Below are 18,192 nucleotides of genomic sequence, written 5' to 3'. Positions count from 1 at the left end.
TACAACACACTTCATTGTTGTGGCGTGTCTGTATCTTATTTTGAAGGGATGTTTAAACTTTACCATACCGATCAGAGAGTGCTAGGGCAGTGGTTGAGAGTAGAGGAGTAAACTACCCCCCCCCCACCAGGCCTCAGTAAAAGGCATTGAGTGGTCCCCGGTGATAAAAAGGTTGGGGACCACTGGTCTAGAGTTCTTCCAACAGGCTATGTCAGGGTGCCCAGCACATTGAGGTGAGTCATAAGGAATCTTGACTGGAGCTCAAGTAGTCCACCTGATGGCAGCACCTGCCTTCATTATGACCCATGTAATGGAGGGGACCCCCACATTCAGTGCCACTTGTCAACTGTTATCTGGGATGAGAGGTGCCATTCTGACCTGTCCTTAGGAAATTTCTCCATTGGATCTCAGGGGCTTCTGTTCGCAAGTCCCTAGAATCCAATATAGAAATTGCTTGCATTTTGCAAGTACCTTGAGAGAAATTTCCTTGTGGGATCCCAGGTGCTTAAGATTTGCAAACTTCTGAGTGACAATGGAAAAATTTCTTGTATTTACAGACAAATGTGGCTATATATTTTCATTGGTTGAATAGAAACTAACATTTTCCAATAAATTACAGAATTCCCCCTTCTGTAAAGCATAGCCAGCTTTAAGATTTAACAGAAATGTGGCTTGAAATTTAGTTTCTATACCCAAATGTGTACTCCCAGTTACTGTGTCTTAAATATGTATTAAATTTTCTGATATTATGGCTTGATAAAATATCTTGTTTCTGTTTGTAGAAACCCTGGCTATGAAAGGCCTAACATTAAACTGTTTAGGTAAGAAAGAAGAGGCATATGAATTGGTGCGAAGAGGCCTACGAAATGATTTGAAGAGTCATGTCTGTATCCTTTAAGATATATTTTTCATTTTCATTGGGAAAAATGGTTAATATATGCAAGTGATTCATTTTTGCTTACTAAGTAAGGATTTTGTTACACATACTAATAGGTGTTTTGCAGAATAGTGATATTGAATACCTTTAAACAGCCTGTGTTACAAATGAAATTTATGTTTAAATCAGCATTGTACCCTCTTTTTTTCTATTTGAAAGTGTCATTTTTATATATTTGGGTGACCAGTGCTCAGACATAAGCAAAGTCCTATAAATAGTTTGATTGTGCATTTAACTATACTCATCTGCAGTCTTGAATGTCTATGTTTTAAAAGTTATGCATGTTGTTAATAGCCACGCATATTTAACTCTTATACATGTGGATTGCTATAGTATTTCATATGTGTAAGATGTGTGAGCTGTTTTATACTTCTAGAAAATGTTTAATTTTTTTAAATAAAATAATTAGATGGTATATTTCTCTTACTTTATTTTCTGCAAAACGGTGATATCCTTAATTAAAGTTTCCAGGTTGGCATGTGTATGGTCTACTCCAGAGGTCAGACAAGAAATATGATGAAGCCATCAAATGTTATCGAAATGCCCTGAAATGGGATAAAGACAATCTTCAAATCTTGAGAGACCTCTCTTTGCTACAAATTCAAATGAGGGATCTAGAAGGCTACAGGGTGAGCTGAGAAATTAAAAACATTGTTTTGCAAGTACAGTAATTACAATGGAAGCAGGACTTGTTTATCTTTTCTGTTACCTTCTCATAGATTACAGCTAAACTCCCCTTCCATACATATAACAGGGGGAAGCAATTTCCACAGATTTCTCTTTCCACCTCAGTGCCCACACCATTTCCGATGATTCCCTGATGCTCAGGATTGGCTTTTCATGGGATTGCAGTGGCAAGTAGGAAAAATCCATTCCATTAGTTCAGTGCTGTTTTTAGCTCTTTGGATATAGTCTCTTGAGTAGGAACTGCTTTATAGAGGTATGGGGAAAATATATGGTATTTTAAACTTGAAAAAATACCAGTATTTCCCAAAACTTCCAAATCTTGATACTGGTATGGTATTGGGATTCAGTAAATATTAGTAAATGCTGGATTTTTTTTTGACTACATTATAGCCTTTGGGGACCATTATAATCAATTTTGTCTGTTTTATTCCTGGATAATCTAGAGAAATGTTTCTTTAACCACCTAGCTGCATATCATTTGCTGTTCTGTGCAGTACTTTTCTTTTTATGAGCTAGGTGTGTCAATACTAACTTCACTTATAATATATGCTATTTTTAGATCCTATTGATTGTCTTTGATTGTTATTATAGAAATAATCTATGGTGTTCCTTACTTTTTCTTATTCCTTTTATTCCATTAGATGCTCACTGATTAACAAATCTTGAGCAACAGAAGATTCTCATTCCTAATTTTTGGAATGCAAGGTCTAAAAGGACTGAAACAAATTTTGCTATTGCAAGAGTGTTCTTAGGAACCTTATGACTAAGCATGGGAGAGTTTCCAGGGTGTAAGGGGATGATTGATCAATTAGAGGCTTAATATAATGATCCCTTAAATGTGTCAGTCCTATTAATGCCGCAAGGGCAAATTCTATTGGAATAAGGTCTGTTGAGAAATCTCCCCTGTAGAACCACTGAGGATATAATATTCGAACTTGCAAAAAAAAAAATCTCAGCCCTTGTTCATCTTTAACAACACCTTGGCCTGAGGTATCAATCAATGAAGTTATATGCCTTGTTAAGGGGTTAAAATTAGGAAAAGTCCCTGGCTCTGATCTAATTCCCAATGAGTTATTCAAGGCTGATCCATAATGGCGGACTACAATCTTGGCTCCAATTTTTACTCAGATTAATTCCAGTGGACAAATCCTGCTATTGACTAATTGGCCTCCTTCTTTGCTGATCTGCTTAAGAAATTTTTGGATTGGATGGAATCAAAAGCTATATTGGGCATCAACAGGGCTTATCCACATGACCATTGTCTAGTTTTCTATCATTTGGTTGAGAAATATTAAAGGGGGGCTGATTATATGGAAGCTTTATTGGCCTTAAGGGGCCCTTTGATTCTGTAAATCATCCTAGATTGGGCATAAACTTAATCAAAGTAGTAGGGACAAAAGGCTATGGATATGAAGGGCACTTAACAAATGTATTTAACTTGAAACAGGTATGTTTTCTTTATTCAATTTATTTATAAACTAGTATCCAAGCCCGCTGCAGTCTCAATGAAGCGGGAGCTAGTGGCGGGGCGTTTTGGAGAGGGGAGGACGCAGGCAGGCGGAGCAGCAGAGAGCTGACCCTGCTCCACAAGCACTTCGCAGGGCAGAAGGGAGGCTGCAATTGGGTGACTGCGGGCGGTGTCGGACCTGGGAGGCTGAGTGAGGTGATCGGCGGTTGGTGGGGGCAGCTCCCAGTAGGGCTTGCTGCATCTGGAGTGAGTGTAGCGGAGGTGGTGGCACGGGCAGCAAGGGGGGGGGTGTGGGCCCAGCTTGTCCTCCTCGTCAGCGAGCGCAGCGTGCAGCAGCAGCAGCTCATGGGGGTGCTTTCGGTCGAGCTGTTCTTATCAGTGCAGTGTATTTCAGCAGAGAGGTGGGTTCGGCATGCACCAGTGGCACCTTGTGATCGCACGTGTAGCCATGGGGCGTGCAGGGCCGCCGGGTCCTCCTCATCAGTCGGCATTGAGGTTGGCCGGACAAGGGTGGAACAGTGGCATGTCCAGCACTGCTCCCTGAGGCAGCCCCTCATTGGTGGCATGGGCAGCAGGTGTGCTCCGCCTCTTTAGTCTGTCGGGTGGAGCAGTGGAGAGATGCAGAGGTGGCGGCTTTGGTCAGTAGGCACATGTCTGGTGATTGTGTCAGAGGAGCAAGCGGCTAGGCTTGGAGTGCGTTAGGTGTAGGGGCCGGGATTGGCCCTATTCCAACTTGGACTCCCTGGACATGCTCCACAACCAAGGCAGTTTCATAAATATAAAAGGAACCATGGATAAGATGATTTAGCATCAGTCTTTGATGACTGCCACCCATCCACTGAAATTCGCTGATAGTTGTTGTCCCTATCCTGCTTTATGCAGATAATGCTGTTATTTTGGCCTGACTTAGAGATGGTTTGCAAAAGGGCCTTCTAATCTTTCTGCAGTTACTTTTCCTGACAAAGCTTGGTAATTAATTATCTGAAATCTAAGATCTTGTTTTTTTCCAAGACTACGAAATGGAACAGTTCAATCAACAGGTGCAATACTGAGCAGTTTAAGGCAGTCCCCTATTTGGGAATCCTATTCTCAGCAGATTTATCTTGAAACCATCCCTCCCCAACTTAGAACAGTGTTCAGCAAACAAAACCATGTACACATGCTGTAAAATGTTTTTTTTTATATTAAGTGTGGTGGAGGGACTATATTCCTGGAGCCGTGCAAGCCTTCAACTTGAATCTAGTTTTCATTATTCTTTATGATAATATTGTTCAACCTCTGGCCCAGTTTTTAGGAAAAATACTGAATGTTCCCATTGTGTATCAGATGTTGTATTGCGGGAAGTCTTCTATGTAGATGAAGTATAGAGACCATTTACATTGGTAGTCTGATTCTATTTATATATCTAGTAGCACAGTTTATGTTTCTTGGGTCCTAATACATGTCAAGTGAGTTGTTACCAAGTCTTGTTGAACCAAATGGAGGAAATTAGTTATAAGCAGGGATGGGCACGAACTAAAAATTCCAGTTCAGGGTTCAAGGCAGCCCCAAACCAAACAAAATGCACCAAACTAACCAGTTTGGATTCCCTTTTCTCCTGGCTACAGCCGGGATAAAGGGAGGTGTTGCACATGAAGGGTTAAATAGCTGGCAGCCATTCAATCTGTCCATTTTGCTTCCCCGTGATTTGAAGCCCTGGGGGGGGGGAAGCAAAACAGGTCAAATGGCTCACAGCCAGTTAAACCTACAGCTGAAGGGAGGAACTTACTCCACTGTTAGGTTTAAATGGCTTGTAGCCATTTCACTGGTCAGTTTTGCTGCCAAGCAGCAGGAAGCAAGCTGACTGGTGAAATGGCTTGCAGTTATTTCAGCCTAACAGCAGCTGGGTGTGCCCATCAGTTGTTAGGCAGGAATGGCTGACAGCCACTTAACCAGTCTGTTTTGCTCTAACCATGGGGCTGGCAGCCATTTCACCAGTTTGTTTCATTTTCCCTACCTTAGAAGTGGCGGGGGAAGAGTGGAACCAACCAGTAACCAACCAGTAAAATGAACTGCAGCTAACCTTACGGGTCAGCTGTAGACCCACACTGCTCAGCTGTTCTATGTAGAATTTATTTCTGGATAAATGCTAGATCTAATAAAGCATTCATCTTTGCTTAAAGAAAGATAATGTTTGTAAAGTACAGTTGAATGACCAAAGTATTGTACAAAAAGTTCTATATAAGTTGCATGTTTTAATGAACTTTTTTTAATGACATCTCCCTGCAGTATATTTCAAATTTAATGACTTAGAATTTCAGTAATAAACACATAAATAGACTAGATTGTAAAAACTGCTGGTTTATTACTATCCTGCAGGAAACCAGGTATCAGTTGCTTCAACTCCGACCTGCACAACGAGCATCATGGATTGGCTATGCTATAGCTTATCATCTATTGGAAGATTATGAAATGGCAGCAAAGATTTTGGAAGAGTTTAGGAAGACTCAACAGGTATTGTGAGTCAGCAATCAGAACAGCATATGGGGAGTTAATATGTCAAGACAGTATATGCCTGCAGCTCAGCTACATATGAAAAACGTAAAAGAACCAGTAGTTCTTTTAAAAATCCATTTATTCTGATTCTGCCAATTTTCTGTTTAGGAGGAGGACACAGTAGTGCATGGGTTGTGCCCCCTTCCACATGTATATGAATAGGCGTTGCTAGTTTTTCATTTGGCAAACACATCTTGATTGTACAGTGAAGACTGCATTTCTAGTTAAAGGAACTAGATACAGGCGGTTTTTCCATACTGGCAACTTTTTAGACACTGGATTACATTCGGAAATTAATGTATTAATGTGTGTTTCAAATGTCCTTTGCTGGCTTGAATGGAATTTGTTTTTTTTACGTTTTATTGTCGAACTTAAAATTATGACTATTTCATTTTCTTACATATGCAGACATCTCCTGATAAAGTTGACTATGAATACAGTGAGCTGCTCTTGTACCAGAATCAGGTCCTCCGAGAAGCAGGGCTATATAAAGAAGCTTTGGATCATCTTAGTACCTATGAAAAGCAAATCTGTGACAAATTAGCTGTTGAAGAAACAAAAGGTAACTGATTATTGCGGGTTGCCATTGTACCCAAACATTTCCGGTTTGAGTTTGTTTCCTCTTCTGCCTTCCCACTAATATTTGTTCTTTGTTGGAACATTTTGAAAGTTATAAGAACTTAAGAATTCCTCTGATGGCACCCAAGCAAGCCATTGTTTCAGTGGCCCGCTTTGTTTCTGTCCATGGAAAATGGAATAGGGGAGCAGAAGGTAACATACAACTAAAAATATATAATATATATATTGATGCATTACAAATATTTAATACAAAATTTAGTTGCCTAGAAACTCTGATTTATCATGGTATGTTAATAGTTTGCGATAGTGTCCATGCATAACAGTTGACAATCAGAATTGTTCAGTCTTACATTTGAATATGTATGTTTGTTTATTGTTTTGTTGTTTATTTTCTGCTTAGCATTCAGCTGGTAACAAAAAGGGAGTCTAGATACCTCCATTCTGATCCTTTTCCCATTCATAGCTACTCTGGGTATCATATGAGTGAACCATTGAGTCTTAAAGTCCTGCATTTAAATAGAAATAGTAACCCTTAGGCAGGAGAGGATCCTGGATCAATGGAGCTATCTTGGTATATATTACCAAGATATGGCTTGATGAGGAAGGTGAGGTTGGGGTGTCTTAACTGTATGAAAATACTATTTCAGTGATATGGGAATAGGTATATAGAAATAGGTATACCACCAGTTCTTGATAGACATCCACTTACTTAGAAAGAACAGATATGCAGTCGTATATACAGATAGTTGGATTCTTCGTTGTCTTTAGGTAGACTAGTGGTTTCAGTGTTAAAAACTTGACATCCAGATATTCTGGAAGTCCTGCTTATTACTGTATGAGATTGTTTCTGTCCAAATAATACACTTTTATTTTCTTTACTATAAAATTTGTTTTGTGTCTTCAGCTTTTTTTACTAGTACCAGGTGATATAAATTAAGATACCTGCACTAATTAAGGTAGCATGTGCAACAGTTTGGGTACATTTGCAATTTTTCTTTTATAAAACAAAGATATTTGTGCTTCTAAACACCATAAATATACAAATATTTCAATTTTATATTCAAAGTCATAAGCTAAATCAGTAAAATGTGTTTATGTTTGATGATAAGAAAATAACTCATCTATTTCAATTTTTCACAAATTTTCAATTCCCTGCCCCACCCCACCGCAAAATGTTTCCTGGGAAAATAACTTTCTGTGTTCTCAAAATTTCTAGACTGGGAAGGGTTCTCTTAGGAAAATGTTGGGAGATGGTGGCATTTTATATTCTCAGTTTACAAAGACTTTAAAGGTCAAAAACAGCACTTTGAGTTATGCCTAGGAACAAAACTGGTAACCAGTATGGCATTATAACATGGAAAACTGCAGTGTGGTGGTGATAGTAGTAGTAGTAGTAGTAATATTTTAGTTATATCCCTCACTTCCAACATTTTTAATTCTTTGTTGCAGCTGAAATTTCTGTCAGATCTTCTAAGGCAGCCCCACTTAGGGTTGATTCCAAACAGCTTTTCACTCAGTTTCCTTACTGCAGAGGATAGGACACACAGTAATGGGTTTAAACTATAAGTACAATGATATAGGCTAGATATCAGGAAAACAAATTTCACAGTCAGAGTAGTTTAGCAGTGGAATAGGCTGCCTAAGGAGGTGGTTGAGCTCCCCCTCACTGGCAGTCTTCAAGTAAAGGTTGGATACACACTTTTCTTGGATGTTTAGGGCTGATCCTGTGTAGAGCAGGGGGTTGGACTAGATGGCCTGTATGGCTCCTTCCAATTCTATGATTTTATGAAATATAGTGCAGCAGAAATGATGAGACACATTTCTGGCTATTACTTCATTGCTGTATTATATTTGTTGTACTTTGTGTTTTGTAATGTTAACTGATGGCCAACTGAAGCTAAATGTGTGGTTAGTTTGCATTTAAATTTCAAGGCCATATTTAGCTCTGAGACATAGACATGAAAAGAGTCGATCTAAAACTAACAAAGATCATGGCTGGGTGGATATTGTTGCAGTTTTAGTGTTTTTTTGTTGAGCCCTCCATAAATAGATTGAGGTTTTTTTAAAAGTTCAGTTGTTTTTAAAAGAAATATTTCAGGTCTTGTTTATGGAGGAAAGCTTGGATTTGGAAACATAAAGATACTCAAAATTTACTTTGTACAAAAGTAGATTAGCTTATATTCATGCAAATGTGGTGAGATTTTTGTTGGTGTTTTTTTAACTCAACATATTAGATAACCTGCATTAATCTGGAATGTATTAATGACTCCAGCTTTCTATACTCAGTTGTCAGTAGAGACTAATTCAGTTGATTCAAATATAACATTTAATTGCTGTGTTGCAAGATACTGAAATTTTAAATAATTAACAGCTGTGGTCCTGGCAGCATCAAGGTTATTTACATAAATTGATAACCAGTCAGTAAGATTACAAGTGTGTTGGGCATGCCTGTTTTCCAAAAACTGGGCCATATTTGGATTTCTTTCTTATTAGATGATTTTTTAAGTCAAGTATTTGTGTCTTATAGGGTCTGATAGTTCTAGTTGTCTTTGATGTATAATAGCATGAAAGAGCAGTATGTCTCTTAGCAGCCAACATGATAAGATGTTAAAAGGCTGCCATATAGAGGATAGAGTAGAATGTTCTCTCTTGCTCCGGAGGGATGGACCAGAACTAATGGAATGAAATTAATTCAAAAGAAATTCCATCTAAACATCCGGAAGAAGTTCCTGACAGTTAGAACAGTTTCTGAGTGGAACAGGCTTCCTCAGGAAGTGGTGGGTTCTCTATCTTTGGAATTTTTTAAACAGAGGCTTGGATAGCCATCTAGTCCAGCATCCTGTCTCACAGTGGCCAACCAGTTCCTCTGGAGGGCTAATTTCCTTTTGGAATAGTTGTCTTTTCTTGCAGTCTTTTGCTCTGTCAGTTTCTCATCCTGAAGGATTGAAGACCACTCTTAAAGTTAGTACTCATCAGTTGGATTCTCACTACCTTTTTGGGGAATAATAGTTGACTTTGATATCTCAGCATTTTTAACTGTGGTAGAAATTACTTTTGTTTGGTTTTGTTGTATAGCTGAACAAATCCTTTTAATAAATATATCCTTTAAATCTGGCAATATTAATAGATGACGGTGAATTACATACAAGAGAGCATTTTGTCCAAAACAATTTGTTTCAGGCAATAGATATTAAGCTTCTTCTCACAATTGATTTGTAATTCTACATTTTTAACAGGAGAACTTCTGTTACAACTCTGCAGGCTGGAAGAAGCAACTGAGATTTATAGAGGACTGCAAGAAAGAAATCCGGAAAACTGGGCTTATTATAAAGGCTTAGAAAAGGCACTTAAACCAGGTAACAAGCTTGGGTAAAGATAAGAGTGAACCTGTGAAACAGTTAACATTTTGGGATATGGTTTGCAGCTGAATGGTAGAACTTCTGCTTGGAATGCAGATGGCTCCAGGTGGTTCAATCCCTCTGGCATTTGCAACTAAAAAAAGGATCAGATGGTAGATGATGTAAAAGATCTCTGCCTAAGATACTGGGCAGCTAGTGTTAGTCACACCTTGATGGTCCAGGAGGTCTAATTCAGTATGAGATAGCTTCATATGATGCATGTGTATTTATTAAAATGTATCTAGAACACGTGCATTCATGAATTCTCTTGGGTTACTTTTATGGCATATGGAATTGCAGTAGCTTCGTTATGCTTTTTTGCAGGAAAATGCAATATGGTAGATAAATACATTTTGTATGTGTCTACATTGTTCTAATGTTGGAAGCTAGATTTTTTGTGTTTATTTAAGGATCTCAGTATATTATAACTTTCATCTCATACTCTCTTGATTACATGTTTGGTTAACTAGAAATGCTGTTTACTTAGGGTTTTATTGTTGTAATGTGTGGCAGTTATTGCAAGGTTTATTGTCTGCCTAAATCTTAGATGGCTCTTTACACGCAGTTTTTTTAATTTTAAAAAATTATTTACATAGGGAAAAAAAATTGTAAGCATTCTTGCGTTTGATTGTTTTCCTGTAAGGTAACATGTTAGAGCGATTCAAGATTTATGAAGAAGCCTGGACTAAGTACCCAAGAGGACTGGTTCCAAGAAGGTTGCCATTAAACTTCTTATCTGGTAAGAAAATATATGACAGTTTAATAGACTAGTTTAAACCTTCGAGAATATAATGTTTCATGTTCCATCACTCTTTCATCAACACATTGGAAGTGACATCAGAATTTTTCTTTCATCAGCTGTAGACATGAGAATAGTAGATTGACTGTTTCTTTGTCTACATTACAGACTAGGATTGCTGATGCCATGACTACCTTTTGTTAGAGTGGCAGTGTAGAAATCCAGAGCATTAGTGTTGCAGAGATTTGACATTACTGTTGCCCTGCACACCCACCCTTTTGAAAAAGGCAGCAGCAAAGATACATTTTTGCTGTTTCCAAGTTGAGCCGGCTTGTGTTGGGGGCAGGGGACTGCATTTAACTTTTTAAAAGTTGTTCTGTAAATATTAAAATATTATCTGCTCTAGGATGGAAAAACATAATATCCACTAATATCAATCCGGTATTGCAGCTAAGCAACGTTGAGTGTTACCACACATATGCACACCAGCAATTTTGTAGATACACTGTTTTTGCTGAAAAAAGATTGATGATGAAGAAAGCATTCCTGGTTTGGAGGGCAGAGAGATCAAACATCTTCTCTAACCTGTATCTAAAGTTGACTTGTGTCTCCCCAGTATTTCTAGCAGACATACTGGCTGTTGTATCCAGATATAATAAACCATATTTTGCCAATACAGCAGGAGCAAGCTTTGAGTCCCCAAGATACTACCTGTCTGGAGCCCTCTTTATATGACTCAGAGATCAATAAATCATGATAAACCTTAATTGAATAATTTGGCCAAATTAGACTGTCTTCGTATTCTTATATGAAATCACAGATCTTGGTAAATGCCAAAGTGATTAAATTGAACGTTATGCTGAGGAAGAAGAAAGGAGTGTATTAACCTAAGGATTTCTAAGGCCAATATCTCATGCCAATAAGCCATGGTTTGTCATTGACATGTGAATGTAGCTACTGTGTCTGCTATATTGTTTATTCTAAATCAGGTCTGGGAAATGGCTGCATATAAAGTATGTTTTAGCTGATATAAGAAGCTGCTTCTTATAAATAGTTTTACCTTTTTAAAAATGTCCTAAGTCTTAGCACTGCTTGCCACATTGTCTTAACATAACACAGATTGAAGTAGTAGAAAGATTTGTGCTTAAATCTGGGTCAGTAATGGATTGAAGTTCAATTCAGCTGGTGGCTGGAGACTGTTTCATGGATGTGTTTTTTATTCATACCGGAATGCATCTGTTACAGTCTGCAGGTAGGGCAATAGGCATGTTGATACATAGAAATACCTTCAATGTGAACATTCTTCCTGTCACCTGCTTCACACATTGCAGTTAAAGATGCAAGCAGATCTTCCCAGGTTCTGTTACGAGAATGATCTGTGGGGTGTGCATCTGACAATGTCATAAAGACATTATAGCAAGGGGCAGTAGATTGATTGATTGAATTAATTAATTAATTACATGGCAGGTAATATCATGGACAGTTATTACTAGCTTTTTGTTTGAATTTAGATACTGGGGTTGATCAAGTAGAAGATTTCACAGAAGAAGTTAATGGAATATCTTTCTTCCTGCCTTTGTTGAACAATCTGCCATTTGTCCTGAAACCCCTCTTTAAGGTTTAGGATAGTCTCAGTGAAAATGCATGAGTGGACAAGGTGCTACAGCGACAAGGGAAAACTGAATAATAATCATCTCATTCTCCTTCCTGTGATGCAAGATGAGGGTGGAGAAAGAGATGGTTTCCTGTGGTTGATTTTGCTAGCAAAGCTCTTCCAAATTTCATAGAATTTTGGGACAACCAGCAGGTTGATTAGAAAAGGGGAAGGTGGAGAAAATCCTTTCCATCAGTGCTTTTAAGATCCAACCCAAAATTGTTGGAGTAATGCAAGAGAATTAACTGATATTTTTCTTCCCAAGGTGAAAAGTTTAAGGAATGTTTGGACAAATTTCTAAGGATGAATTTCAGCAAAGGCTGTCCACCTGTCTTCAATACTTTGAGATCATTATACAAAGATAAAGAAAAGGTAATCATTGTGTGATACTTTTCTTAGAATCACACTCAAAAATACATCTCCTGGTTTAATAGACATAGATACTCATTAACCCCCTTGCAAACATTAATTTTCATGGGCTCATTCTGACTGTTTACGTTGGGGACACTGAGAAGTCACAAAGCATCTTTATGGCACACTTTTGGAGCATAGTTAATATTTCTCCATAGGATTCTGGATCCATGCCCTCTATGGATGCTGCTCAAGGAATAATATTTGCATATCTGTAAGAACATATATGTTCAATTAGCAGCTGTATTATAATTTTATGATAGAGAATTAGGATGTGGATTGTTAAACTGAGCCCTGAGCTGTTTGAATAAAGGCATTATTTGAAAATGTTTTTTCAGTCATGTGTATGTGCAGTAACATGTATGTGCAGATAATTTGTAAATAATAAATAAACTCCCCATGCAATTACAGGAGACATCTGTTCTGACATTTTAGTTCTTAGACACAGACTTTCCTTCTGTTGGCTTGCTTTACAGTTCTGTAATCTGATAGCAAAAATCTAATGTTAAAGTTTTCTAATCTACAAACTATCTCTTGTTAATCTGTTGGTCACTTCCAATCAGAAAATATTGGATGTAGTAAGAAATTGGCTTCTGGAGACTCAGTGATGTCTTCCTGCAAATCCAAAGCATACTCTCTGGTTGTCAATCCAAAGGCAAAATAAACACAAGGAGGGACTAGTAACCATGTCCTTGTAAGCCTTGGGTGCAGCCTGGCCCATCACCTTATAAGGATGAAATAAAGTGGCCTCCTGTAATTTTAACTGATGACCAGGAGTGTAAACATGTGTGCAGACAAGTTCACAGTTATATCAGCTCTGGATTCTACTATTGCCTCATATATATGTTAATGATGATTTGGAATCTTGTAGAGATTATGTCATCTATGTTAAACTAAAATACTTGTCATACATATATGTCTTGCAAATATAGGTGGCAATCATAGAAGAACTGGTAGTAGGTTATGAAACTTCCCTTAAAAGCTGCAGATTATTTAATCCAAATGGTAAGTGTAACACTGTAGAAGATACTGACTTCCCTCTTAATTACATCTTGTCTCCTTACCCATTTCTAGTTTATGCCAGGAATTCCCTTGGCATGCAGTTCTGGCACCACCTGTACTCATTTTCTCTGTGCTTTTTGGGGCCATTTTCAGTTTGTGAACACCACTCTCAGAGCTGACAGATTGGGCAACACTGGTTTTCAGTCGCTGCAGTGCAAGTGAGAGGCTGAGCTTGGGGCTCAAATCTAGCTTGTCCTGGGTTCTCATGGCAGAGTCATAGATGAAGGGCTGCATTATTTGTGCACACTTATACGCATAGCACTCCCCTACTACCAGCTTGCTCTTCTAGTACAACTAAACATCCCTGGAAACATGGATCTGTCCTAATTCCTGAATCTTGTAGTCTGGAATGTGCTCTTAAAATACTAACCTTAAGATGTGTTTCAAAGACTGAAATTCTGTGTTCTTGTAATTCATATAGCTTGAATGTGATAGTTTTTAAAGGAATAAGAGCACATTTGTGAAACTGCTAAGCTGAATTGTCAGCTCTGAACTACCTATATCTAACTTTGCCGGCCACCCTTCTCTCCCCGCCCCCCGCCCCCAAATACTACAGTGGTGACTCCTGAGACTATAAAACTTGCCTATTTATTAGAGAGGTCCAGATATAGCTGGCTGGTGAGAAGAAGCAAATATTTTCTTTTCACTGGGTTTTCTTTTTGGCATTATCTAATATAAAATTGTATTTTCTTCAAAATAGATGATGGTAAAGAAGAACCTCCAACTACATTGCTCTGGGTCCAGTACTACTTGGCACAACACTATGACAAAATAGGGCAGCCATCTATAGCTCTGGAGTACATTAATGCTGCAATAGAAAGTACACCGACCTTGATAGAGCTGTTCCTTGTGAAGGCTAAAATCTACAAGGTAATTTCATTCTTATTGTAGCTGACCTTTATGTACCAAACAACATTATCTTTTCTTGTATTTGAAGAATGAGCAATTTCGTTGGATAACAGTCAGGGTTGTGGGTACACATTCTATCAATTTATAAGTTGGTTAATCCAGCAAGATATCTGGGTGCTGGTACAAATCTTCCTCTCCTTATGTCCAGGCATGGATGGGGCAATGCCCCAACTCAGTGGGCTTTCCCTCTTCAGGCCTGGACTGATGGGCGCAGGCTCAAGTGGGGGCTGTGAGATGCCCTGCAACCCGGGGCAGTCTGGGCCTGCCAGAGCTATAAAGGCTGAGGAATACTGCAGCCAGCAGACCAGAGCCAGTGGAGGGGGGAGGGCTTTTTCGTGCCATGAATGACATTGCACAAAAACACGGGACCGGCCAGAAAGGGGCCAGGCTGGCTGTGTCAAGACCTGGGGAGTCATGGAAGACAAAGGATGGGGAGGGAAGAGACAGGGATCACCAGGCACTGAGAAGGGCGGGGGGGGGGGGGGATAAACATAGAAGGAAAGGAGACTTACCTAGGAAGACAGTGAAGTGCAGAAAGGTCCTTCCTGGATCGCAGTAAACTTCATCAGGCCCATGGAAGGGGTGGGTAGGAGCGAGAGCCTGTCTCCCAGCCCCAGCTCCCCCTGGGAGGAGCAAGAGAGAGCTCCATCAACACAGCCAGAGTGGGAGACATTGGGCAAGAACACTGGCCCTGGGAAAAGCTATCAGAAGCAGACGACACCCAGAAGAGTTGGAGGAAAGTAGCAGGAGATGGCACAGTGGTTTAAAAGAAGGGGGCATGGCATAGAAACAGGGATAAAATGCAGGAGGGTCCAACACATGAGGGTGGGTAGTTGAGGAGAGTGGGGAGAGAGAGAGGAGCGAGGGGAGAGGATGGATGTACAGTGTGGGTGAGAACATTAAAAGTAAAGACCTTGAAGACAGAGCAGAGAGAGTGGACTGGTTTCTTTCTTAAGGGAGCCAGCAAGACGGCCAAAGGCAGCAAGGTCCGGGCGGTCCTGCCACATAGCGCCACACCTAATAAGTTTGTTAATTTATATTTTAAACAGGCAAACGTTCCAGTCTGTCTCCATATGCTGGTACTAACACCATTGGTATTGAAAATATTAGAGTGGTCAGAAATGTCAGCAGTGTCTGGCAAATACAGAGTTGTATGATCACGGAGTGAGCAGAGTGGACCTTCTTATACAGTGCTTCCTGGTCTCTCTGTTCTTCTGGCACATATTCCTAATCTCCTTGTCCTGCATCCATTTCCTTTGAAATCTGTTGATATGGATTTGGATTTAAAAAAACCATGAGTTTCATTATTTAATATTGGAATTCATTGGCCTGTCAATATGCTGAACAATTTATCTAGTTCATTTATCTAGTTCATTTCTTTTTTTAAAGCATGCTGGAAACATAAAAGAAGCGGCAAGATGGATGGATGAGGCCCAAGCCCTGGACACAGCAGATAGATTTATCAACTCCAAATGTGCAAAATACATGTTGAAAGCCAACTTGATAAAAGAGGCAGAAGAAATGTGTTCAAAGTTTACAAGGGTTTGTGCAGCTTACTGTACATTTTTTAAACTAAAAAAACAGTCAGAATGTATTAGCTTTATAAAGAAATTCAGTTCTGTTTTATTTGTCTGCTAAATATTGTCGGCAACTTTCTCATATGTCAGGACCTTCTGATATGTGCTACTAATGTCTGTCCTGCTATTGATCATATTTTTAGTAAAAAAAAATTGGATGTATGAAAAAAACCTTCACACTACTACAGAATATGTGCACACCTAGAGTGCCTCGTTCTAAATTTAAACTTCTTAATGTTGCATTCAGATTCCATGTTTGATATTTGGTTGTAGCCTGCTTTTCTGACAAGTATCCTCAGTTCACTTTGTGTTCTTCCTGTTATTTTTTCTAAGAACTGATAAATGTTTTCTAAAACATTTCAATTATTGATTCAGAATTGATTTAAAAAAGAAAAGAAATTGAACTTATGCAATGACTTTGCTTTGAAACATTTCTAAAATTTCCTTTTCAGGAAGGAACATCAGCAGTAGAAAACTTGAATGAAATGCAGTGTATGTGGTTCCAGACAGAATGCGCCCAAGCTTATAAAACAATGAATAAATTTGGTGAAGCACTTAAAAAATGCCACGAAATTGAGAGAGTATGTACCTAATTAATTTAAATTTAATATTCTTTAATTACCCATTTCAGAATTAGAGTTTATAAAGTTCAGATAGGGAGTACAAGATCATAGTGGGCTTGAAGCCAGCACCTTGTATTGTACCCAGAAAGAAACAGGAAGCCTGTGCAGCTGTTTTAAAAGAGGCCTTATATCCACAGAGTACAGCACAACTAAGAAGCGCACTGCTGCATCTTGTTGAATGTTCCCTGTTTCTTTCCAGGGCAGTCCTCAGTAGAGCTCATTGTAGTAGTCTGGAGGCTACAAAAGCATGGATTGGTGTGACTTGGTCAGGAAGGGTAGAGAGCTTTTCACATGAGATGCATTTGGAAGAATACTCCTGGTCCCACTACCAGGCTATTTCTTAAAAAACAAGGTTGTGTTCTGAGCCAATTTCCAGGTACTTCATGTCTCAATAGACAGCACAATATCTAGCCTAGGCAAATTCAACCCTTCAAGAATATCTGCCTAAAAATGGCAAGTTTTGACATGGGTTTATAGTTCTGGTCTTGTTTTGCTTTGTCAGTTGTTTTAATGTGATTGTTAAGCATAAGGATCTGCCTGATGGAAATTTGCTCATATACCTCTGTGCTGCTTATCCTGATTCGGAAGTGGATGTTCAGGATTTTGGACAGAAGTCTTGCTGAGCCCTGCACCCTGAGAGATGAGAATTAAAATGCTGTTCTAGCCATGTAGCATTTACTGTACTGTCTAACTGTTGCCCCTCTCCAACGCTTATTGATGTCTGTTGACTGTGTTGCCCGCCTTTAACTTCATAGTGTAGAACCCTTAAGCTATATATAACGTCTATAATCATGTTTAAGATCTTTTGGATTGCTGAAACTTGCTAAATGACTTGTTATTGTATTAGCATTTTGTAGAAATCACAGATGACCAATTTGACTTCCACACTTACTGTATGAGGAAAATCACACTTCGATCTTATGTGGACTTGTTGAAATTAGAAGATGTACTTCGGCAGCATCCATTTTATTTTAAGGCAGCAAGAATTGCCATAGAAATATATTTGAAACTTCATGATAACCCCCTGACAGATGAGAATAAAGAGCATGAGGCTGATACAGGTATAAGCTGCTTCCAGATTCACTGCATACAATATAGTTGGGTTTTAGCTTTGTAGTAATCGTGTGTAAGAATGCCTTTACTGTATTATTTTTAAATTAGTCACGGGTATTACGAAATGCAAAATTAGGTAGTATTTTATTCCAGTTAAAGTGCATTGTATGTTCTTAAAAAAATGTAGAACTCAGTATTCATTGCAGTTACAATAGAATATACAATAGAATATACTCACCATTATGCATTTTCTTTAAAATGGTCAAGCCAAAAATTAACAGGAATCTGTTGTCATAAACTTGGTCTAAACATGTAGATTACTGACTTTAAGGTTCCTTTGATCTTTATTAATGTTGGAGAATGTCTAGCTGAGGGAAACTTGGAAGTGACCTTCTGTTACTTTTCTAGCATCCCAGATTTGGATCATAACTCAGAGCCTGATAAAGGTTAACAATAGAACAATAGAAGAGGGAACTGCAGGAAATAGACTTGAGCTGCTAGAATTGAGGCTTACTATATTGACAAGAACTGGATATTCTTTGCATAATCTTTGTTCAAAT

General features: G+C 38.7%; 1 protein-coding gene across 2 annotated transcripts in view; it reads left to right on the top strand.

The window, feature by feature from the left end:
* NAA15 (N-alpha-acetyltransferase 15, NatA auxiliary subunit) overlaps positions 1-18,192 on the top strand; it is a 45,770-nt gene that overhangs the window by 13,771 nt on the left and 13,807 nt on the right. For both annotated transcript variants that reach the window (XM_077300256.1, XM_077300257.1), the window contains exons 3-14: positions 783-887; positions 1,409-1,566; positions 5,451-5,585; positions 6,036-6,189; positions 9,443-9,562; positions 10,248-10,343; positions 12,263-12,369; positions 13,341-13,413; positions 14,171-14,340; positions 15,769-15,921; positions 16,409-16,537; positions 17,427-17,640. In XM_077300256.1, the coding sequence (XP_077156371.1) occupies positions 783-887; positions 1,409-1,566; positions 5,451-5,585; positions 6,036-6,189; positions 9,443-9,562; positions 10,248-10,343; positions 12,263-12,369; positions 13,341-13,413; positions 14,171-14,340; positions 15,769-15,921; positions 16,409-16,537; positions 17,427-17,640 (1,614 nt within the window). The remainder of the gene's footprint in view (positions 1-782; positions 888-1,408; positions 1,567-5,450; positions 5,586-6,035; positions 6,190-9,442; positions 9,563-10,247; positions 10,344-12,262; positions 12,370-13,340; positions 13,414-14,170; positions 14,341-15,768; positions 15,922-16,408; positions 16,538-17,426; positions 17,641-18,192) is intronic.

Source organism: Paroedura picta, chromosome 10, assembly GCF_049243985.1.
Source record: "Paroedura picta isolate Pp20150507F chromosome 10, Ppicta_v3.0, whole genome shotgun sequence".
NCBI classification, from domain to species: Eukaryota; Metazoa; Chordata; class Lepidosauria; order Squamata; family Gekkonidae; genus Paroedura; species Paroedura picta.
This window is presented reverse-complemented; position numbering and strand designations above follow the sequence as displayed.